This window comes from Sycon ciliatum, chromosome 5 (assembly GCF_964019385.1).
Source record: "Sycon ciliatum chromosome 5, ocSycCili1.1, whole genome shotgun sequence".
Classification (NCBI taxonomy): Eukaryota; Metazoa; Porifera; class Calcarea; order Leucosolenida; family Sycettidae; genus Sycon; species Sycon ciliatum.
The window spans coordinates 18,529,998-18,553,612 of record NC_088647.1 but is presented as its reverse complement, the minus strand read 5'-3'; the positions used below and the strand labels follow the sequence as shown (position 1 = coordinate 18,553,612).

General features: G+C 49.2%; 2 protein-coding genes across 2 annotated transcripts; one reads left to right on the top strand and one right to left on the bottom strand.

Annotated features, from left to right (window-relative positions):
* Positions 1-1,084: 1,084 nt before the first annotated feature.
* On the bottom strand, positions 1,085-3,034 carry LOC135816859 (uncharacterized). The gene is made up of 2 exons (XM_065329960.1): positions 1,418-3,034; positions 1,085-1,210 (listed from the first exon to the last, which is right to left on the bottom strand). The coding sequence occupies exons 1-2, from the start codon at positions 3,032-3,034 to the stop codon at positions 1,085-1,087; spliced, it is 1,743 nt and encodes a 580-aa protein (XP_065186032.1).
* A 16,567-nt stretch (positions 3,035-19,601) lies between these two features.
* Positions 19,602-21,739, top strand: LOC135816646 (protein PML-like). The gene has a single exon (XM_065329805.1). The coding sequence runs from the start codon at positions 19,688-19,690 to the stop codon at positions 21,533-21,535; it is 1,848 nt and encodes a 615-aa protein (XP_065185877.1). The 5' UTR covers positions 19,602-19,687; the 3' UTR covers positions 21,536-21,739.
* The last annotated feature ends 1,876 nt before the right edge of the window (positions 21,740-23,615 follow it).

Here is a 23,615-nt window from a genome sequence, read left to right as displayed (position 1 = left end):
CAACAATGGTGCCATCGTGAGAATAAAGAATTCAAATTCAAACAACAACAAACACAACAACAACAACAACAATAACAACAACAGAGAGAGAGAGAGATGGATAGATAGATAGAGGGAGAGAGAGAGAGAGAGAGAGAGAGAGAGAGAGAGAGAGAGAGAGAGAGAGAGAGAGAGAGAGAGAAAGAGAGGAAGAGTGTGTGTGTGTGTGTGTGTGTGTGTGTGTGTGTGTGTGTGTGAGTGTGTGTCAGAGACACAGAGAGAGAGAGGGGGGGGGGGAGGAGAGATATGCGGATTGTTAAAATGGATTTCGACATGAAGGTAGGTACACAGAATGTTAATATGGGTAAAGGCTGGGCAAGTCGAGAGCCGTGGCTAGAGCTTTAAATGTCTGCCAATCACCTTCCGTACGGACTGCAACTGGGAGAGCATTCCACAGAATGCTGCTAACAAACTGAATTGAACGACGTCCAGCAGGACCAGGGAGGAACGGAACTCTCAGCAGGCTTGACACTTGACCCCGTGTCGTCCTCAGCTGAGGTGTGGCAGGGTCGTTGATCGGCACGAACAGATTCTTTAACAGGGGACTTGTCTTGTCATTTAAACATTTGAAAACGAAGATGGCAAGCTTCTGGAAGAGAAGCTGTGGCAAGCTTGGCACACCCAGTAGCTCGAGAAGGGGGCAGTCGGGACCAGAGTCCTTTGCTGCAGGGTCGCTCTGACACCGGATTTTGACAGGCGGTGGAGTTTATCCAGGAGCTGCTTGGAAAGACTGGAGAAGAAACAGTTGGATCCATAGGACAGATTAGCCTGTATCATGCTGACATACCAGACTTGGCGTGCTCTTAGGCTCAGGGACCTGCCGTGTCGCCATAGCTGTCCAATTACTGGCCCGATCTTGCGTGTTACATGGCTGATATGTGGCTGCCAGGAGAGGTCATTGTCGATTACAACACCCAGGTATTTCGCAGATGTTGTTGCTTCCAAAGGTTGTCCTCGACAACGTACATGTTCTTGAACATCAGCACCGCCTCTTGGCTTTACAAACAGAACTTGGGTTTTCTGGGCACTCAGAAGTAGGCCGATGTCACTCGGCGAGGTTGGTCACTGCAGACGACAGAGACGCGCAGACTTGCTTGGGACACGCGTTGGAGCAATCGAGAGCGATGTCATCAGCGAATTCCTGATCTGCCACATCCGGAGGCATCGTTGACTTGACGTCAGCAGTGTAAATTACAAACAGGAGTGGGCCTAAGACACTGCCCTGCGGAACACCGCGAGAGCAAGGAACAGTCCCTGACAACTGATCCTGCAATTTGATCTGCTGTGTCCGGCCAGACAGGTAACTGCAGAACCAGTTGAGTGCAGTTCCCGAGATGCCTAGCTTAAACAGTTCAGTAACGAGTCGCTCATGCCTGACGCGGTCAAAGGCCTTTGACATGTCGACAAACACGATGCCGGTATACTTGCGCTCTGCCCGTGCCATTTGCCATCGATCAACAGCATACGTTAAGGCATCTTCTGTGGAGTGAAGCTTTCGGTAGGCGAACTGAGTAGGCGGAAGAAGTTGCTTGGAGTCCAAGTACTGCGTGATCTGATTTTTTACAAATACTTCTGTGATGCGGGAGATAACTGGGAGCAGTGACACAGGGCGGTAGTTCTTTGGCAAAGTTGGGTCTCCACTCTTGAAGAGCGGACTGATGTGGGACAACTTGAAGGACAGGGGGAACTCACCGGAGGAGAGGGATATATTAATGATGCGTGTAAGTTTGGGGGCAATGGTTGGATAACACTTTTGCAGGATGATGCTTGGAACTTGGTCACTGCCTGTTGCCTTGAAAGGGTTGACAGATTTCAAACTGCTTGCCACATCCTCGACTGTCACTACACTGAAGTCGGTAAATGCCCCTTCCGCCATTGGACCAGAGGGAGAACAGAGCTGAGGAGGACGCTGGGGATCATGGACAACGTCACCAAACAGCTTGCTAAGATCCGATATGGGTACTTGAGCAGTGTGCGATTGTTTCTTCCGGCCAACCACAGTATTGATGACTGACCAAAGTTTACGTTGGTCAGAAGTCTGGCACTGCTGGATGAAATACGTGTTCTTCAGGCTCCTGTCCAGCTTCCTGGTCTTGGCACGAGCAGTGCGGTGTTGACTGTGGAGATCATCATTGCAGCGGTTCTTCATGAGCAGTCGATGGAGTCTGTCTCGCTCCCGTACGCAGGCCACAAGTTCATCATCATATACCCACGGGCAGGGACGTCTATCCCGATTTCGCCTCATCCGCACGGGTGCATGCTTATCCAATGTTGACACTATGGAGGCGATGAAAGATGATGCAAGGGTGTTGACATCATCTATGGCGAGCAGAGAGGCCTGCTCTACACTGAGATCGCTGTTGAAGGTGTCCCAGTTTATCTTATGGATGCGGCGTGTAGGTCTGTAGCTGGAAGTACGGCCTGGTGCAAACCCTGCCACAGAGAGATTCCCAAGTACTGCAAAGTGGTCACTAATGTCTAGGTAGGCTATCTCACAAGGTCCCGTCAGCAGGCAAGTTGATAGGAAGAGATCAATGATTGACTCAGTAAGGGTGGTGGCACGTGTTGGTGAAGACACATAATTTGTCATACCAAATTTGTTAAACAAGTCAGTTACTCGTATGGCCATGGGTGACTGGTTCATTTTCATATCAACGTTGAAATCACCCAGCATGACAGTTGCCAGAACCTTCTTTCCTGGTGCATGAACTGATGCGTCTAGGTTGGACTCCAGGGAGGTCCAGAATGCTACAGGTTTGTCTGGTGGACGATAACAGCATCCAACCAGCACTATGCCACTGGAAACGCTAACTTCTATCCACAGCAGCTCTAAGTCAGTCTCCAAGTCAGTTCGTCTTCGCGCAAGAACAGATTCATGGCAGTATATCCCAACACCACCACCACGTTGCTGCAATCTATCCTTCCGATGTAGCTTGAAATGTGGGATAGTAAGTTCACTGTCCAAGATATCTGGAGTGAGCCAAGTCTCAGCCATACCAAAGACATGAATGCCTCTGTTTGACAAGAACTTTTGCACTTCGGCTGTCTTGCGCCTGATACTACATACATTCAAGAAGGCAATGTGCAGCATGGTCATCAGCAGGCATGGTTGATTTCAGAGCCATCGCTGACTGAGGGCGCGTGCACATTTGTTTCCACTTCCGAAAGGGATGCAGAGTTTGCTTGCGTGTCGTTACATGCTGTGGTTTCTGTGGTATCATCACTGACATCAGAGGCAGAGTACTTGTCGAAATGACCTTCTTGCTCTCAAAAACGAAGTAGTAAGTTACTGCTACCTGCCCTCGAATGCCACACCAAGCGTAGACGATGGTAGACCCGTGTGCTTGAATCGGAGACGATCTGACGAGTTTGCTGTTTCTGATTCGAGCACCCAATTTTCAAATAAAAAATCCAAAGGAAATACGACCATTTTACTGCGTACTGTAGCTTGTAATTGTGTTGTAGCGCACCCAGGTTCTGAATTCCTGCTGGGTGGGTCAAGCCAGACTCCCTTCCCTGTTCCATCGCCTCTCCAAAAGTATATTCTGACATTGTTGAGATTTACAAATGAGAAATTTCACACCTGTCAAATCGTTTCTGATTCGAGCACCCGGGTCTACGACTCGCTACCTTTCACGTCAATTGATCAAGCAATCTGTTCACGCCACATGGCTGGATAGCGCGTACATGCAAACATGATTGAAGACTTGCAAAATAATTAATTTTTACAAGTCCAGGCGCTAGGCGCCTAGGCCTAGCTAGGCGAGCCGCTACTGACTGTTGTGAGAGTACTGACTCTATACTCAGTAATGCCTAATGGCAGCTGACTTTATTTTCGGAGAAACACGACTCATTGTAGTAAAAAGAAACAATGAATGGCGATAGCATCTAGGAAGGATCGCTACCCTAACGTGAAGGAAAGGCCTTGCCCTGTACTAGTTTAGCCTTTAGGCTTTAGTCCTTCGCATACTAGTACCGTACTCGCGCGATTAGAGCCCTCTCTCGAATAGTGCCCTCTCTCGAATAGTGCCCTAGTCTCCAAGAGCAAGTGAAAAATAAAGCCCTCTCTTGAATAGTGCTCCCCACCCCGGTCTTGTAACCAAGCCCATGTGCAAGTAGTTTGGTGTTCTTTTTCTAATGTTCTTGGCCATTGCTTTGCACTGGTGTTTTCAGGAACAAAATCGCAGGTCTTGTTCCTGTTTCTGTGGAGTCGTGAGCGTTTACACGTATACAGTACACTTTAGGCTCTGTTTTTCTTTGGTTTATGCTGGATGACGCAAATGTACCAGCAATGAAAAAATTGTGCCCTCTCTTGAATACTGCCCTATCTGTGATGGACATTGAAAAAAATAGTGCCCCAGGGGCGCTGCTCGCGCGAGTACGGTAGTTAGTTACCAAGGTTACTAAGTAGTACAGACTACAGACAGTCAACTTCGCTACAACGACTGCGGATATAACGACAATACGCGAATAACGACAGAATTTCCATGCCCAGAGCATGCAAAATCCCATCTACCTGAGCTGGATGCAGAGCTCACGATCACTGACTTATCAGTTTGAGGCGCGGCCTCATTTACACACACTACAAAGAAGGAAACAGTCGCCGAGTGTCGTTATACTCGAAGACAAAACTGTTACTTGATTATTGTCTTATGTTGATGAACTGCAACCCGCAGATCTATTGACTACACTGGGCCCATCCCATGTGTAAATCTGGCAAAGGTCACACAGTGATGACGTTGTCTGCATCCTCCACAGAGTCAACAAGCAGTGGCAACAGCAGTGGCATAGTGGTTCAGCATAGATGTGCTCTTCACACGAATGAAGTGTTGAAACAGTTTTGCTTGGAGTGCAATCAGCTATTGTGTGCATATTGCATGCACACTGGAGCACACAGACATGATGAAGACACCACTGTGATGGATATTGCCAGTGCTGCACAAAACACTCGTGACACACTTTCCACTAAGCTGCGCAGTTGTACATCAGAATGTGATGGTGTTGTCAGCAGTGCCATAGAGACCGTGGAGAAGAACATTCGAATGGTACACAGTCAAACCGAGTTTGCTTCAGAGAAGGTATCTAACTTCTTCAAGCCACTGATGGAGGCTGTGAAGAAGCGAGAGGCCTCTCTTCTATCCGAGCTGGATCAGCTGAGGTTGCAGAAACTGGAACCTCTGGAGAAGCAACTACACCAACTTCAGGAGTGTGTGTCGAAAGGAGAGAGTGCTGCCAGCATTCTGCAGTCGTTTGAGGACGATGTTGAGCTTCTCCGTGTGTGGTCCTGGGTGGATATGTCTATCGTGAAAACCATGAAAACTGCAGAGGATGAGAAAGAGCCATGTATCACCAGCGGCATTGTGTTTGGCACGACGGACACCACATCCCTACTCAATGACATCAGCAAGACAGGAGCAGTGCTGGATGTTGCTGATGGCACACTGAAGAGTACCGACGATGCCCATCCTAACGACCATTTGAACATCTCTATAGAGCTACCAGACAGTGCTGTCCCAAGTATCGTTGAGCAAGAGCAACTGGAAAACATTGGACTGGAGATATCAATATCCGGTCTCGATGAGGACACAACCACCGTGTGTACACAGCTTACACCTGCTACCGGAAAAATACAGGCCCAACCTACTCCATTGCAAACTGGCCACTACAACATCTCAGCCAAGATTAGTTGTGTCCATCTGAAGGGTAGTCCACAGAAGCTGGTGGTGTCGGCGACTCCGAGGTTTGATGGAAATCGCGGTGGCAGCCAGTTGAATATCACCAATGATGGTCGCACACTGAATACGACCGGTGCTGGTTGGTCATCAGCATGTACCACACTGATGGTCACTAATGCTGGTAGTAGTACGCTGAAGGTGAGCATTGACAAGACCCAGAGTGGAAACCTCTTCCTCTCTACCTGTTCATCCAGTAATCCAAACCTGGAACAATACCAACAGGACAAGACACAGTGTTTTGGTTGGTATGGCGCTAGTGCCTATGAGTACCACACCGGAACAGCCCTTGGTCAACCGTGGAAAACTGGTGACAGCATTCATCTCACAGTTGATCACGATCGTCACACTCTTACTGGTAGACACGAGAGAACGGGCGTCACAGAAACCATCCCCAACGTCACAGGTAACCTGTACTGGATTGTCGCACTCAGCAATGCGGGAGATGAAATTACTCTTGTGTTGTTGTTGTTGTTGTTGTTGTTGTTTATTTATTTTACATCGCAAGGCAAACGGGCAGTTCTGCCCAATATTATGGAAGCGATGACAACCAGTAAGAGGAGTCAGAAATGAAGAGAAAAATAAATGAAAATAGAAATACGAAAATGGAAGTAGCAATGAGGGGAGGCAGGGTCAAGACGAGCAGAAAAAAATGGATCTCAAATTTACAAGTCGGGTCATCGTAGCATGATTCTATCAAGCCTCATCAGCAGGTTACAAAAGCCATTACATTTAACCGAAGTAAAATACGCGCAGCATGCGTTTGAATTCACGGACAGATACTATGGACTTCATACAGTCGGGCAGGCCATTCCAGAGTCGGCAGCTGGCTAGAAGCGGTCGGCATGCGCCAGAAGCACTGTGGGCCAGGGGGAGGGGAATGTTGCGTCCCAATTGACCTCGAGTGGTCATACCTGTCGGCGGGCCTTGCAATACAATTCGGGACGACAACAGCTTACTGACGATTCCAGAACGGATTCTAAATGTCAGGAGTCGGAGCTTGCATTCTCCTCGTTCCAGCACTGAGCAGACACCCAGCCTGGTGTACAGGGGAAGAGTGTGGGCCAATGGGTGCTCATCGGCCACGCAACGGATACAACGTTTATCCAGTTTGGCTACTGTGTTCCGCTGCTCAGCGGACAGTCCTGGGAGAAACGATTTCGACGCATATAGAATATCCGGTATGACAAGGGCAGAGTAATACAGCATCGCCTGCCTCACTGTTAGGCAGTGCCGGATCTGGCGGAGGATCCGCAGCTTCATAGCCGTGCGTCGGACGATAGAGGTGACTTGCGGTGACCAGCGAAGATTTTCGTCCAGAGTGACTCCGAGGTAGCGAGCCGTACTGGTCTGGGCAAGAGGCGTGCCAGTGCAAGTAATGTGGAGGTCGAGGTGTGCCTGCCGTCCAGCTTTGATTGCAAGCACTTGCGTCTTTCCGGTGTTGAGGATAAGCCCTTTGGCATCGAGTAGCCTGGCGACAGCCGACACTGCTGCGGAAAGGGTGATGTTGATGGCGTGAGCGCTAGCGTGGCTCAGGTACAGCATGATGTCGTCCGCGAACATTAGTGTACGCACCGGGTCAGCTACTGATGCGACACATCTCGTGTAGATCGCGAATAATATCGGACCAAGCACGCTTCCCTGGGGGACACCGCACGTGCAAGCTGTTTCCTCTGAGCGTGTACCGTTGGCAGTGACCACACACTGGCGTCGTGAGCTGAGGTAGTCCGCAAACCAGTCCAGTGCCGTAGAGGAGACACCAAGTTCGAAGAGATCCTGGAGCAAGGTCTGATGTTGGACCTTGTCGAAAGCTTTGCTCATATCAATGAGCACCACGCCGGTATGCAGGTGCTGGTCTGCGGCTTCGTAAAATTGATCTACAGCCAACAAGACTGCTTCCTCTGTGGAGTGGTGGGCTCGGTAAGCGAATTGCTCGGCAGGAAGGAGGTCATGTTCGGTTAGGAGCACACAGAGCCTTTTATGCACAATCCTTTCCAGGATCTTTGAAACAACCGGGAGCAAAGATATAGGGCGGTAGTTCTTAGCAGTTTCGGGGTCTCCTGCCTTGAAAATGGGGCGAATATGGGCCAATTTCAGCATCATCGGAACCTTTCCCATGGCCAGTGACGCGTTCATCAAGATAGTCAGTGACGGGGCCAGGACCCGAGCGCAGTGTCGCAACACATAGCAGGGAATTCCGTCGCTACCCGTGGCCTTCCTCTCGTCTACCTTCAGTAGGAGAGCAAGCACTTCTTCGCATGTGGCTGGTTCGAAGCGGTTCAAGCCATCTGCTATGCCCGGTCCCTCAGGTTGGGATAGGACATCAGGTCGCTACGGATCACTGACAACTGAACTGAATTGGGCATTGAGGGCAGACGCAGTGAGCCGAGTAGGAGTTGACGATTTCTTCCGACCGCAGAGGTCGTTGAGGACCTTCCAAGCTTTACGGGGGTTGGATTGACACGTGTCCAGTAGTTGTGTATAGTAGGATGATTTCAGCTGACGAGCAAGCCGCTTTGCTGCTTTGCGGGCACCTGAAAATGTGTCGTAAAGTTCCGTGTCCGTAGGTTTTCGGAGCCAACGATGGTGGGCATGATTTCGTTCGCGGACTGCATCATGGTAAACGGCCGTTTTCCATGGGGATCTTGTAAGAATCTGATGTCTAGAGCTGGATAAGCGGTGCTCCTGGACAGGAGCATGCCTGTCAAGGAGTGAGGTGACCTTGTCATACCATAGCTGCCACATATCTTCCAAGGATTTCGCCGTGCTGAAGTCTTCTAGACGAGAGTTGACCAAGTCCTGGCAGAGCTGCGGAAGATTTATTCCTCTGGTGTTTCGGCTAGATCTGAGTACTGGCACGGTTGGCATTTCGAAGGCAAGGGTAGCCAAGATGGGGAGGTGGTCACTGAGGCTATGCGGGAGAACGCGGCAAGAGCCCACTGCACCGTCCTCAGCCAATAGGAGGTCTATGGTGGTTCTGGACCCACCACGTCCAACACGCGTCGATTCAGTGACGTGGTTCAAAATACAAAAGTTACCGCAGAAGTGTTGAAGATGCGTCAGCTGGGCGGCTCTGGAAGACGATGTGTCGATATTGAAATCTCCGACCAAAGCAATAGGCGTGCCGGCCCTGGGCGCGTGGACTGAGTCCACAGCGTCAGTCAGCTTGTCCCAGTACGAGACCAGCGACCCAGGAGGTCGGTAGACTGTGCCGAGGATTAGTTTACCATTGAGGCCGTGAACGAGGAGAAAGAGAAGTTCAAGATCACCACGAGCAAAGTCCTCTAGCCGAGTAACATGAAGTGAGCTCCGTACATAGGCCGCTACTCCACCACCGAAGCCAGGTCTGTCTTGACGGATAAGTGTATAGTTTGGGATGTTGACAAGGCTGTCCGGGGTCTCTGAGGTCAGGAATGTCTCGCAAGACACATTATGTCTATGTTGTGCTTCTGGATGAATTCCTCGACCTCGTCCTTCTTGTTAAGCAAGTGACAAATGTTGAGGAAACTAATCTGGAGGCCCGCTATCTCAGACTGAGAAGCACTACTAGCACTTGTGATCGGGGGTGGTTGAGATCTAGTTCCTAAACTATGATGATGATGCAAAGGGTTACGGGATTGAGTGAAAAGACCCGGAAAAAAGGGGGCGGCATTAGGGTTAAGGTCAGACATAGGTGAGAATAATGATAAGAAAGTTATAGCGTGGATATACTAGAATAGTTACCTTGCAGGACACTGTAGCCGTTAGCAGCTTTCTCTGCGGCAGCGGATCATCATGTTGACTGCTGCGGTTGTCGGCTGGGGATACTGCTCACGGGTGAGGACGCGGGGATGGAATGTGTGTTTACCTGAGGCCAGGGTGAAACCTTCCTCATCCGGAGACGCATGGGCCGCTTTGCCCCGGGATGCCAGCCGGAAGGCTGGAATAACAGGTGTAGTTTGGCTACTGGGAATCCTGGATCCGTGCTTCTGCTCTGGTTGCTGCTGCTGTTCCTGCTGCTGCTGCTTAGGCAGTGGTAGCCGCGGCTGCTGGGGATCGGCCTGCTGCCCTTGGGCTGGCGCATGACGTGCCTCGCTGTGGGGAGTTGCCGCACCAGTAATGCCATGTGCGTCCGCTGTTCCAGCAGTAATGTCCGTGGACGCCACTTGCTGCTGCTGCTGCTGCGTGTCGTCACTGAGACCAATTTCCGGACTGGAGGTTTTCTCCCAGCCACGCTTCTTTCCCTTCGTACTCAGTACGGGGCAGTCCCTTGCCTCATGACTTGGCTTGTTGCAGTGCCAGCATGTTTTAGCCTGTCCTTTGTGCCATGTACGCAGTTTCAGCTGGCCGACTGCTACACACGAAGGTACGACTGTACGCGGTAGAATGGTGACGTACCTGGTGCCGGTTTCAATTTCGAAGTTCTCAACCCAGAATTTTCCTCGCTGAGGGACCCCTATCACTGAGCCAAATTTCAGGAATGAGGCTGCGACAGCACAATCCGACAGGGAATGGGGGCATCCAAACACATGGACGCTGACAACGTCAGCGCCACTGATAGTTAACTGAACGGGCTTACCAGCAACAGAGATGCCTTGGGAAAGCACACGATCCCGGACCGCCACGCTCGAGACAGTTACTGAACAAAATCCACGACGGCCGTGGAGGTCGATCTGCAGGATGTCAGAGACCGCAATTCCGCTGCTCATGCGGTTGTCTATATAGAACATGTGCTGGCTTGGCCAGTCATCGTCAAGCTTGAAGGCAAATGCAGTAGAGCCTGCAGCTCGGTTTTGGCCTCCCGCCTCAATTTTTGAAAAAAAGTAGTGTGTAGGGCATTACGTGGTAAACAGTTTACGTTGCCTTGGCTACAGCTATCACTATCAGGTGGTAGTGTCCTGACGTCTTGGATGGATGTTTCCCAGCGATTTCAACTGTTATGCAGTGCAATGTACATCCACGCGTGCACCAACGTATTGATAGGTACAGCCGTCGCCGAGAAAATCCGGCCAATGCTATGCTAGCTACCGGTAGCTGTACGGTGCATGGGCCGCATGTACTGCCACTGCTACTAGTGCTAGCACTACTAGCCTAGCACACGGCACATGCCGCCCCGCTGCCAGGCCTGCGTACACCTGATGCACTCAGCTATGCAGTGCTCGACCCGACTGCAGCAGGCAGCAGAGTGCAGCGCAGACTGTTCAGTGCTATGCTGCTACTGACGTGCGTGCATGCCACGGTGCAGTATCGCCGGTGAACACGTACAGATCTACCATACCACTGTAACCATGGCATCGACCGGAGTTCTTTTGGCGACGCCTGTACCTGTACAGGGTAGTACCCCCTTTTCCACCCCCTCCTCTCCCTCTCCCCACCCCAAACCATCCTTCCACCTCCTGTTTCCACACATTCATGTACCTACTTGTATATCAATCCGGGGAGGATATTTTCACACCAGTTTTACGGTGTACCACTGCTAGGATTTGTGTGATTCTGTTGGAAGGCAAAGTGACATAAGGCATGTCGTCGGGCAATTGTATAGCTGATGTTACATGTACTGCTGTGATCCGGCCTGCCTGGAACTTCTCACTGTTCACGCTTATTGCCCAGGGTGGGTGACACTGAGTCTATCTGATACCGTCTGATTTGGATTGTTTTGAACTCATGTGGCATTACTTTTTTGTTTTTTTTTTGATTTTTTGTTCCAAGCTTCACCTTCCACTCTAATTTTACATACATGTACTTCATTCATACTTCATTCATATCAGTTGTGCGCGTGCCATGACCTACATCTAGTTTCTAGGATATATGGGAGATTTGCCTTGCTCAATGCTATTTGACTTGGCCTTGAGTCGCTGTGCTTCGGTGATGATTGTGTAAAGTATGATACCATACAGTGGGTCCACCTGAACACCCCAGCATGCAGTGAGTCCACCTGAACACCCCAGCATGCAGTGGGTCCACCTGAACACCCCAGCATGCAGTGGGTCCACCTGAACACCCCAGCATACAGTGGGTCCACCTGAACACCCCAGCATGCAGTGAGTTCACCTGAACACCCGAGCATACAGTGGGTCCACCTGAACACCCCAGCATGCAGTGGGTCTACCTGAACACCCCAGCATACAGTGGGTCCACCTGAACACCCCAGCATGCAGTGAGTTCACTTGAACACCCCAGCATGCAGTGAGTTCACCTGAACACCCCAGCATGCAGTGAGTTCACCTGAACACCCCAGCATGCAGTGAGTTCACCTGAACACCCCAGCATGCAGTGAGTTCACCTGAACACCCCAGCATGCAGTGAGTTCACCTGAACACCCCAGCATGCAGTGAGTTCACCTGAACACCCCAGCATGCAGTGAGTTCACTTGAACACCCCAGCATGCAGTGAGTTCACCTGAACACCCCAGCATGCAGTGGGTTCACCTGAACACCCCAGCATGCAGTGAGTTCACCTGAACACCCCAGCATGCAGTGAGTTCACCTGAACACCCCAGCATGCAGTGAGTCCACCTGAACACCCCAGCATGCAGTGAGTCCACCTGAACACCCCAGCATGCAGTGGGTCCACCTGAACACCCCAGCATGCAGTGGGTCCACCTGAACACCCCAGCATGCAGTGGGTCCACCTGAACACCCCAGCATACAGTGGGTCCACCTGAACACCCCAGCATGCAGTGAGTCCACCTGAACACCCCAGCATGCAGTGGGTCCACCTGAACACCCCAGCATGCAGTGGGTCCACCTGAACACCCCAGCATGCAGTGGGTCCACCTGAACACCCCAGCATGCAGTGAGTCCACCTGAACACCCCAGCATGCAGTGAGTCCACCTGAACACCCCAGCATACAGTGGGTCCACCTGAACACCCCAGCATGCAGTGAGTTCACTGTCATGTACGTATTGTACATAATTTTCCACTTGTCACGTTGTGTGTATTTAATGGTGTACTAGCTGTGCTAGTACTTGTTAGCGACAATCCGAACTAGCGCACACACTGCACTGCATTGCTTTGTACTGCATTCAAGACTGACGTCATGCGCTTTGTTTTGCTGCGTAATCACAAATGGCACCAGCCCATTTTTGCGGAAAAGAAAAACAAATCTTGCTTGCCCTGTTGTGCTCTTCCAGACAACGGATCGTGCTTCAGCAGTGTTTCTTTTCCCACCATCCCTCCCTATCCAACTTATTCACACCATCATAATATTATCGTACCCACTAACCGGGTCCACTCTCACAACTGGTGTTATCTAGCTATTTGCTGCGGCTCTGCCTTGCGCTATATTACATCCATTTAGCATTGCAGCTCTACGTTGAGCTAACAGCAGCTCTACTTTGAGCTAACAGCAGCTCTACTTTGAGCTAACAGCAGCTCTACTTTGAGCTAACAGCAGCTCTACTTTGAGCTAACAGCAGCTCTACTTTGAGCTAACAGCAGCTCTACTTTGAGCTAACAGCAGCTCTACTTTGAGCTAACCGCAGCTCTACTTTGAGCTAACAGCAGCTCTACTTTGAGCTAACAGCAGCTCTACCTTGAGCTAACAGCAGCTCTACTTTGAGCTAACAGCAGCTCTACTTTGAGCTAACAGCAGCTCTACTTTGAGCTAATCGCAGCTCTACTTTGAGCTAACAGCAGCTCTACTTTGAGCTAACCGCAGCTCTACTTTGAGCTAACCGCAGCTCTACTTTGAGCTAACAGCAGCTCTACTTCGAGCTAACAGCAACTCTGCTCTGAGCTAACACCAGCTCTACTTTGAGCTTCAAACCAGTTGTTTCGAAACCAGCACTCCTCAATCCAAAGATGCCTCTTTGTTGACTTGTTTGTGTGAGGGATGGGGCTAACTCAATTTTGCTTTTGGTGCTTCAGCTTGGCGTTTGCCACGTACTTCGAAGTACCTATGCCATCACACAACAAAAGCCACAGACTCAGTAGAACAGGATCAATAGCGGAACTGCTGTTGTTCCATAATGCCAGCAATTCACTAGCAGGAAGCATGTATAAAGTGACTTGGTTTGTAAAGCCTTATGCACGTATGCACGTTTTGTAGTTTTTCGTACACGGGTAAAAAATGGCACAGGAAATACTGAACAAACCGGAGTCATAGAGATTAGAGCTAGTTTTCATGCTGTTACTGCTCCATAGTGCCAGTCCTGAGGAAAGCTTCCACTATGTCCTCCCGACGCTCGATTATAACTATCGTCAGGGACAGCAGAAGACACGGCAGTACCCATATGTACGTTCAGCAGTAAGATCCTTCTTGTGTTTCTCCCAGCCGGTAACTACACTAGTGTTTCTTGCTGGATGTGGACTTCTCCAAATATTTTTCGCCTGAAAGCTCGCTTTCCACGTGCGACTCTTCCTCGTCTGCAAAATCATTATGACACTTTGTTTTATTTACTTGAAATGCACGTAACCAGAAAAAAAAGGTAAGACAAGACAGATAAAGAGAGAGAGAGAGAGAGAGAGAGAGAGAGAGATAGAGAGAGAGAGAGAGAGAGAGATAGATAGATAGAGAGAGAGAGAGAGAGAGAGAGAGAGAGAGAGAGAGAGAGAGAGAGAGAGAGAGAGAGAGAGAGTTGGGGTACGGTTTGGGGAGGACAAGACATTGAATGGGGGTCGCCACAGCCACATATAGTAGCAGTGCCGGTGAGGCTATAGGCACTCTACTGACCAATAGATCTCAGTATCGCCATGCCGGCAACGCATCAAAAGACAAATACGGAAGAAATTAAAGGCACAATACATGAATAGTAATTACAATACTGGCAATAGGGAGAGTGGTGACCAAGAGAGGACAACGTAAACCGTTAGCATGGTGTGCTTCAACGCACAACCCCCAACCGAGAGGTTGGATCTGGAAAGAACGTCATAAGTCTTGTAGTCTTGAATAAGCTTCAGCCCTATCGCTTGAGTGGTAGGGCAAGTGTGTTTGCTTTCCCTCGGAAAACCTGACTGTATTCATTGTGCACTGCATGCACGCGTTCTGAGGCCGCAGGCCCCGGTCATTCGGCTGGATTTCCATGTCCACTGACAGGACCGTCATTTTTTTCTCCATTTTATGCATTACTGAAACTTGGCTGGATGCGTCGATCGCGGACTCGACGATTTCACGGCCTGGTTTTGAACTCATTCGACGGGACAGATGTGGAGGAAAGGGAGGAGGTGGTGTACTGCTGTATGTTCGAAGAACAATACGGATGGGTTTCGTTCACTTAAGCCCACATGATAGCGAGCTTGAGGCAGCGAGTGTGGTACTAGAGTTCCGCAGACCCGGACGCATCACGTGGTGCCTGCCTATAGTTTGTGTGTACCGACCCCCGTCGTCAAGAGTAGGATTCTGGGAACAGTTTACTAGCTATATTGATGATGTGACTCGCCAAATCAAGCATGGTTCGCTATGCATTCTAGGAGATCTAAATGTAGACTGTTTATCCGATCCACTTCCTTCCCACTTCAGAGATATGTGTGCTGCCCACAATGTTCGTAATGTAGTGGCTGAGCCAACCAGATTCCGTTCCACGTCTTGTTTGGATGTAATCTGCATTACTAGCGATATCACTGCTGTTAATGTGAATGTCATCCCAGATCCCATTAGTGATCACTTTGCTGTAAAGGCTTGTCTTGAAATAGGAAGCCAGGTGGACAGACCACAACGTATCCGTGTCAGAACTCGAAAGAAGCCTCTCTCCACACTTGACTTTGAAGAGATGTCAGAAAGAATTGGTTCAGCCCTCACGGAGACTGGAAACAAAATCACCGCTGACACTACTGTTCATGACCTTGCAGACAAATGGCATGGCAGCATTAATGATGTCCTGGACGAGCTAGATCCACATGTAGTGAAAAACATTCAACTGATTAAACGATTGCCAAAGCCATGGATTACTCGAGAACTTAGGTCTCTCCTTGCACGGCGACAGTACCTCCACCGTCGAGTCAGAAAGAAAGGATCAAACGATCCTGCCCTTTTAGAAGAATACCGTCGGGTGCGGCGGGAAGGAACGCTATTGAACAGACGTCTCCGCTCCAGGTATTACCAGAATGAATTTATGTCGGTGAAGAAACAGCCCCGGAACCAATGGGTCCTGATGAATGCATTGCTCCGCAGAAAGGCTAAGGACAGTGGCGAAGGAATCGACCACAAAGGAGTCTCACAGGTTTTCCAACACATTGTCACTGATCCTGATAGGGTTGCCACTTCTCTGTCCATTCGGTCCACATCGCCAGCCGTCAATGTGATCCATACCGCAGCCTACAGTCACCAACATCTTGAAGATTCTTCGCACTCTGAACGTGCACAAGGCTCCGGGGCCGGACAGAATACCCTCGATCCTGTTTAAGAATTGCCATGAAGTTCTAGCAGGCTCACTGTGTGCAATATTCAAGGCATCCATTGAGAAGAGCAAGTTTCCAGCTTTGTTCAAACACGCATCCGTCAGAGCCCTTTTCAAAGGCGGAGACCGCTCAGAGCCGCGAAACTTCCGACCCGTCTCTCTCTTGCCCATTGCTAGTAAGGTCCTCGAGAAGCATGTATATCGCCAGCTTACTCACCTCCTACTGGAGAACCCCACCATCATCCCGCCACAACAATTTGCGTACAGACGGCATCATTCATGTGAAAAGGCTCTGGCTGTTGCGATCGACAGCTGGCAAAGGGATCTCGATTCGAAGAAGGTCATTGGCGTCGTTCTCGCAGATGTGAGGAAGGCGTTCGACAGCGTCAACCATCAGCTGCTACTGAACGAACTTTTTAATTGCGGAGTTAGTGATGCGGCTTTGGCATGGTTCAAAGATTACCTGAGTGACAGGACACAGCAGCTCATAGCGCCGGACAATCTGATTCGTGCATCGTGCAGCCAAGGAGTGCCGCAGGGGTCTGTGTTGGGCCCAGTGCTATTCAGCATTTACGTAAGAGGCCTTCCTGGATGTGTGAGTGCCTCATCTGTACTTCAGTTCGCTGACGACGTTAACATGTATGCAGCTGGTGACACTACTGAAGAAGTCGTGGACAAATTGAACGGCGATCTTATTAAGTTATCGGATTATCTGAAAGGAAAGCGAATGAAATTAAATCCGGCTAAAACGAAGTTCATACTGCTCCACCGCAAGACCACCGATGTCCCGATGTCTGCCTATGTCACCATTGATGGTGTCCATGTTCCCCGCACGCAGTCTGCTCGTTACTTGGGTATTGTACTTGACGAAAACTTGACTTTTGGCCCACAAATAGACAACCTTGTAGGCTCTGTCAACAGGAAACTTGGTGCATACCGCTTATCCCGCCATCTTCTGCCATACCATGCTCGGCGTACCTTCTATTTAAGTGTCATTCAGTCAACCTTGGAGTATGCAAGCAGCGCTTATATCCATTCCCTAAGTTCTATGAACTATGATAAGTATGTCCGTTTGTTCAATAGATCCCTCAGAATAGTATTTGGTTTTGATAAGTTTACCAGTGCTTCACACATTCTTAGCCTTTACAGCCTTTATCATATTTCGGTGCGCGTCAATTTGAAATTGTTCATTCTTTTGTTCCAGTGCATCCATAGCGGAACATGCAGCTCTTTGCTTCAAGAAATCTTTACCAGCCGCTGCTGTAGCTCTCACACCACTGCCACTACGAGATCCCAGGTGTCTTTTTCTTTGGCATTACCCCCAGCACAGAGTACGGCTGGCTTTTCTCGGATTGGCTATCTCGCTGCTGACCGGTGGAATATGCTGCCTTCCACTGTTCGTACTTGTACCGATTACCGCTCATTTATTCGCTCATGCATAACCTTCCTAGGGGCTCCCGTAAGAAGACCATACATGTAGGTCTGTGGGAAACACCCTAGTAAAATAAAAGTTAATAATAATAATAATAACCCGGTTGGCAGAGTCCCGGTCTTGCGATCATTTGAACCGTATTGGGAAAACCCAGGTTCGGACCCTCGTTACCATGGTTACTCTAGGGGTTGGTAGGATTTTTTATAATTTTCGTTTTTTGTGTTGTAGAAGTCGTCGCGTCCTCGCCTTGTAACATGCTGTCAAAATCGAAAAATAATAATTATGTACGTCGTGTCAACGTCATGCATGTGCGAATTCTGTTTGCTAATCCTTCTCATAACGCGAATTCCGTCACTGAGTTCGACTTTCCTTGGAGAGCGAACGCGAACGCGAATTTCGTCTTGCTAATAGTAATCCTCCGTAGTAACGACTGCGGATATAACGACAATACGCGAATAACGACAGAGTTTCCATGCCTAGAGCATTCAAAATCCCACCCGTACCTCTTCTCTTCAACGCAATCAATGAGCGCCAGAGGTTTGCCACATCCAGGATTCTGGCACGCAGACAATCCCACAGCCAGATACCTGAGATGAACGATTCGTCGACAGTGAAGAGGGGCACTGAACGACCTCTTCGCGGGAGTCGAATCCAGTGGCGTTGGTGGTGGAGATCGCCCTTTCCGTTTTTCAGGAACTCGATCGATCGTTTGAGTTTGCGAAGCGTCCCCCTCCTCGGCTTCTTGCATCGTCCAGTACGCAGAATGAGAGGCCGCGTCGTGGGTGACAGATTACTCTCCCGCGTCTTCATCTCCACGACACGTCGGCAGGAGAACCGAGCTATCCAAAAACTGTCAAAACAAATCCGCAGGTCCATTAGTGGCTGAGCTTCTTCCTCAAATCTTGTCTCGACTCGAGCACGCGCTGCGAAGTCATGGTCAAACTATTTACTGTGCACATGTGCATGATCGCGTCCCATTTTTCCACTCCGAAAGGCATTATTTTTCAGAAAAAATTTGATTTCCTTTAGTTGATCCTCTGATCTTCAGTTTTCCTTTTACAGTCCGTATCGCCTATAAGGTTGGCGGCTACAGTAATATACCGGATATAGTGATCAATTTCTCAAATTCATTTTCATTTGCCATAACTAAGTATACACAGTTATCGCGTATAGTAATAATAGTCTATAGTAATATATCGCCTATAGTGATCACATTCTTATTTCAAAAGACCTTCATTGCATTATTTTTGCATCGATTATAGTGATTGATGTAAAATCAAGTGGTGTCAGAGGAGAACAGGGTGCTACTTCTTCGTGAAGAACTAACTTGTCCAGTGTTGTTTGGTGAGTTCTGCTTGTAAAAGTTGCCAAATATGCCTCCATCGTGAGGAAATGCTGATGTTGTGTGACATGAGCTGTAGCCAGCTATGCAGTGCGTATGTGCACGACGCCCTGAGTCGTTTGACACCCCACTCGCATACATTGCATGCAGTATCGGTCATAGTGATATATCGCTTATAGTGATAACATGCTCAAAATCAAACACCAACGCTAGTATAGGCGATACTGACTGTATTTAGTTGACCTTCTACATCTGCTTTTTTGCTTATTTGAAGCACAGAGTGTACATGACGCTGTGTACTCTGAGCTACAAGCTATTATTTTGTGTCTATAAGGCATACGATATGCACCTCTAGAGCTCTAGCACTGTGCACTCTGAGCTGTCCATATATGCGACTCAAACCGACCTCTATAAGAGGTTATGCGATACACGTCATTGCCACCCCAAATTCTTCTATATAAGGGGTTTCTGTGCCCGCTTTGGGCATTTTGCCAACCCAACTGGCTCCTATATATGGCGGATTTGACGTTGTCGCATAACCTGGGAGAACACCCAAACCGACCCGTTACCCCCCCCCCCCCGTTATAGGAACAGGCCCGCTGCTGGGTCCATCATATATGCAGAGCTCACTGACTTATTAGTTTGAGGCTCGGCCTCATTTACACACACTACAAAGGAGAAAACAGTCGCGAAGACAAAACTGTTACTTGATGATTGATCTTGTTGATGAACTGCAACCCGTAGATCTATTGATTACACTGGGCCCTTCAGATTGTACGAAGATTCAGCTCCTTCACTAGTGCACTGGCTTCAGGAGCGTAAAATAATGTCGTCCGTAGTGCAGTGTGGTGGTTGTGGGTCGTCCACGACCACTCTAAAGTTTGTTTCGTGTTTGCACGCACTGTGTGTGCCGTGCCTGCAGAACAGCTTGGGATTTGATGGCTCCATAAAGTGTCCGCGGTGTTTGTCCGCTACGCAATTGCCTGTTGGTACAGAGCCGTTACGATCGCTACCGAATGTCGTTCAAGCAAGCGATACGATGACCATGATGACTGGAGCGGCTGCAGGCCGAGATCAGGTCATTCAAACCTGTGACGAATGCTGGGATGGAAAGCCAGCTGCAGTGGGTTGTGAGAACTGCAGCCTCAAATTCTGTGAGCAGCACGCTGCTGTACATCCTTTGTCGAAACTCGGCAAAGGACACACAGTGAAGTCGCTGTCTGCATCCTCCACAGAGTCAACAAGCAGTGGCAACAGCAGTGGCACAGTGGTCCAGCATAGATGTGCTCTACACACGAATGAAGTGTTGAAACAGTTTTGCTTGGAGTGCAATCAGCTATTGTGTGCACATTGCATGCACACTGGAGCACATAGACATGATGAAGACACCAGTGTGATGGATATTGCCAGTGCTGCACAAAACACTCGTGACACACTTTCCACTAAGCTGAGCAGTTGTACATCAGAATGTGATGGTGTTGTCAGCAGTGTCATAGAGACCGTGGAGAAGAACATTCGAATGGTACACAGTCAAACCGAGTTTACTTCAGAGAAGGTATCTAACTTCTTCAAGCCACTGATGGAGACTGTGAAGAAGCGAGAGGCCTCTCTTCTATCCGAGCTCGATCAGCTGAGGTTGCAGAAACTGGAACCTCTGGAGAAGCAACTACACCAACTTCATGAGTGTGTGTCGAAAGGAGAGAGTGCTGCCAGCATTCTTCAGTCATTTGAGGACGATGTTGAGCTTCTCCGTGTGTGGTCCTGGGTGGATGCGTCTATCGTGAAATCCATGAAAACTGCGGAGGACGAGAAAGAGCCATGTGTCACCAGTGGCATTGTGTTTGGCACGACGGACACCACATCCCTACTCAATGACATCAGCAAAACAGGAGCAGTGCTGGATGTTGCTGATGGCACACTGAAGAGTCCCGACGATGCCCATCTTAACTACCATTTGAACATCTCTATAGAGCTACCAGACAGTGCTGTCCCAAGTATCGTGGAGCAAGAGCAAGTGGAAAACATTGGACTGGAGATATCAATATCCGGTCTCGATGAGGACACAACCACCATGTGTACACAGCTTACACCTGCTACCGGAAAAATACAGGCCCGACATACTCCATTGCAAACTGGCCACTACAACATCTCAGCCAAGATTGGTTGTGTCCATCTGAAGGGTAGTCCACAGAAGCTGGTGGTGTCGGCGACTCCGAGGTTTGATGGAAATCGCTGTGGCAGTCAGTTGAATATCACCAATGTTGGTCGCACACTGAAAAGGACCAGTGGTGGTTATAGATCAGCATGTACCACACCTATGGTCACTGATACTGGCAGCAGTACACTGAAGGTGAGGATTGACAAGACCGCCGGTGGTTACATCTTCCTCTCTGCCTGTTCGTCCAGTAATCCAAAGCTTGAACAATACCAACAGGACACGGCACAGTGTTTTGGTTGGTTCGGCCATAGTGCTGGTAACTACCACACCGGCACAGCCCTTGGTCAACCGTGGCAAACTGGTGACATCATTCTTCTAACAGTTGATCACGATCGTCACACTCTCACTGGTAGACACGAGAGAACGGGCGTCACAGAAACCATCCCGAACGTCACAGGTGACCTGTACTGGATTGTCGCACTCAACAATGCGGGAGATGAAATTACTCTTGTGTAGGGCATTACGTGGTAAACAGTTTACGCTGCCTTGGCTATAACTGTTCAGTGCTGTGCTGCTACTGACGTGCATGCATGCCACGGTGCAGTATCGCCGGTGAACACGTACAGATCTACCATACCACTGTAACCATGGTATCGGTCGGAGTTCTTTTGGCGACGCCTGTACCTGTACAGGGTAGTACCCCCCCCTCCCCCCCCCTCTCCCCACCCCCTCTCCCCACTTCAAACCATCCTTCCACCTCCTGTTTCCACACATTCATGTACCTACTTGTATATCTATCCGGGGAGGATATTTTCACACCAGTTTTCATCAGTGTACCACTGCTAGGATTTATGTGATTCTGTTGGAAGGCAAAGTGACATGAGGCATGTCGTTGGGCAATTGTATAGTTGATGTTACATGTACTGCTGTGATTCGGCCTGCCTGGAACTTCTCACTGTTCACGCTTATTGCCCAGGGTGGGTGACACTGAGTCTATCTGGTATCGTCTGATTTGGATTGTTTGGAACTCATGTGGCATTACAATTTTGTGGTTGATTTATTGTTCCAAGCTTCCCACCTTCCACTCTACTTTTACATACATGTACTTCATTCATGTCAGCTGTGCGTCTGCCACAACCTAGCTTCTTGGACTGATGTATGGGAGACTTGTCTTGCTCAATGCTATTTGACTTGGCATTGAATCGCTGTGCTTCGGTGATGATTGTGTAAAGTATGATACCATACAGTGGGTGCACCTGGACACCCCAGCATGCAGTGAGTCCACCTGAACACCCCAGCATGCAGTGGGTCCACCTGAACACCCCAGCATGCAGTGGGTTCACCTGAACACCCCAGCATGCAGTGAGTTCATTGTCTTGTTGGTACTGTACATGTGTTGTGTGTGTATTTAACTCAATTTTGCTTTTGGTGTTTCAGCTTGGCTTTTGCCACGTACTTCGAAGTATCTATGTCATCACACAACAAAAGCCACCGCCTCAGTAGAACAGTATCTACAGCGGAACTTCTGTTGCTCCATAATGCCAGCAATTCGCCAGCAAGACACTTTGTATGTAAAAAAAGAGAGAGAGAGATAGAGAGAGAGAGAGAGAAAGAGAGAGAGAGGAGAGAGACGGCTTTACTACCTGGACAGGGAATTGTACAAGCTGTTACAAAATGACCAACAGCAACAGCAACAACAACGACAGCAGCAGCAGCAGCAACAACAACAACAACAACAACAACAACAACAACAACAATGGTGCCATCGTGAGAATAAAGAATTCAAATTCAAACAACAACAAACACAACCCCTTCTTCAAACAAACACAACAACAACAACAACAATAATAACAACAGAGAGAGAGAGAGATGGATAGATAGATAGAGGGAGGGAGAGAGAGAGAGAGAGAGAGAGAGAGAGAGAGAGAGAGAGAGAGAGAGAGAGAGAGAAAGAGAGGAAGAGTGTGTGTGTGTGTGTGTGTGTGTCAGAGACACAGAGAGAGAGAGGGGGGGGGAGGAGAGATATGCGGATTGTTAAAATGGATTTCGACATGAAGTTAGGTACACAGAATGTTAATATGGGTAAAGGCTGGGCAAGTCGAGAGCCGTGGCTAGAGCTTTAAATGTCTGCCAATCACCTTCCGTACGGACTGCAACTGGGAGAGCATTCCACAGAATGCTGCTAACAAACTGAATTGAACGACGTCCAGCAGGACCAGGGAGGAACGGAACTCTCAGCAGGCTTGACACTTGACCCCGTGTCGTCCTCAGCTGAGGTGTGGCAGGGTCGTTGATCGGCACGAACAGATTCTTTAACAGGGGACTTGTCTTGTCATTTAAACATTTGAAAACGAAGATGGCAAGCTTCTGGAAGAGAAGCTGTGGCAAGCTTGGCACACCCAGTAGCTCGAGAAGGGGGCAGTCGGGACCAGAGTCCTTTGCTGCAGGGTCGCTCTGACACCGGATTTTGACAGGCGGTGGAGTTTATCCAGGAGCTGCTTTGAAAGACTGGAGAAGAAACAGTTGGATCCATAGGACAGATTAGCCTGTATCATGCTGACATACCAGACTTGGCGGGCTCTTAGGCTCAGGGACC

Bases quoted from the DNA above. Each gene is read 5' to 3' on its own strand.
- LOC135816859 (XM_065329960.1), bottom strand. From the start codon at position 3,034: ATGGCTGAGACTTGGCTCACTCCAGATATCTTGGACAGTGAACTTACT. The intron at 1,211-1,417 runs GTCAGGCATGAG...GCTGACGTCAAG, and splicing joins TGTCAAAGGCCTTTGACCGC to TCAACGATGCCTCCGGATGT.
- LOC135816646 (XM_065329805.1), top strand. From the start codon at position 19,688: ATGTCGTCCGTAGTGCAGTGTGGTGGTTGTGGGTCGTCCACGACCACT.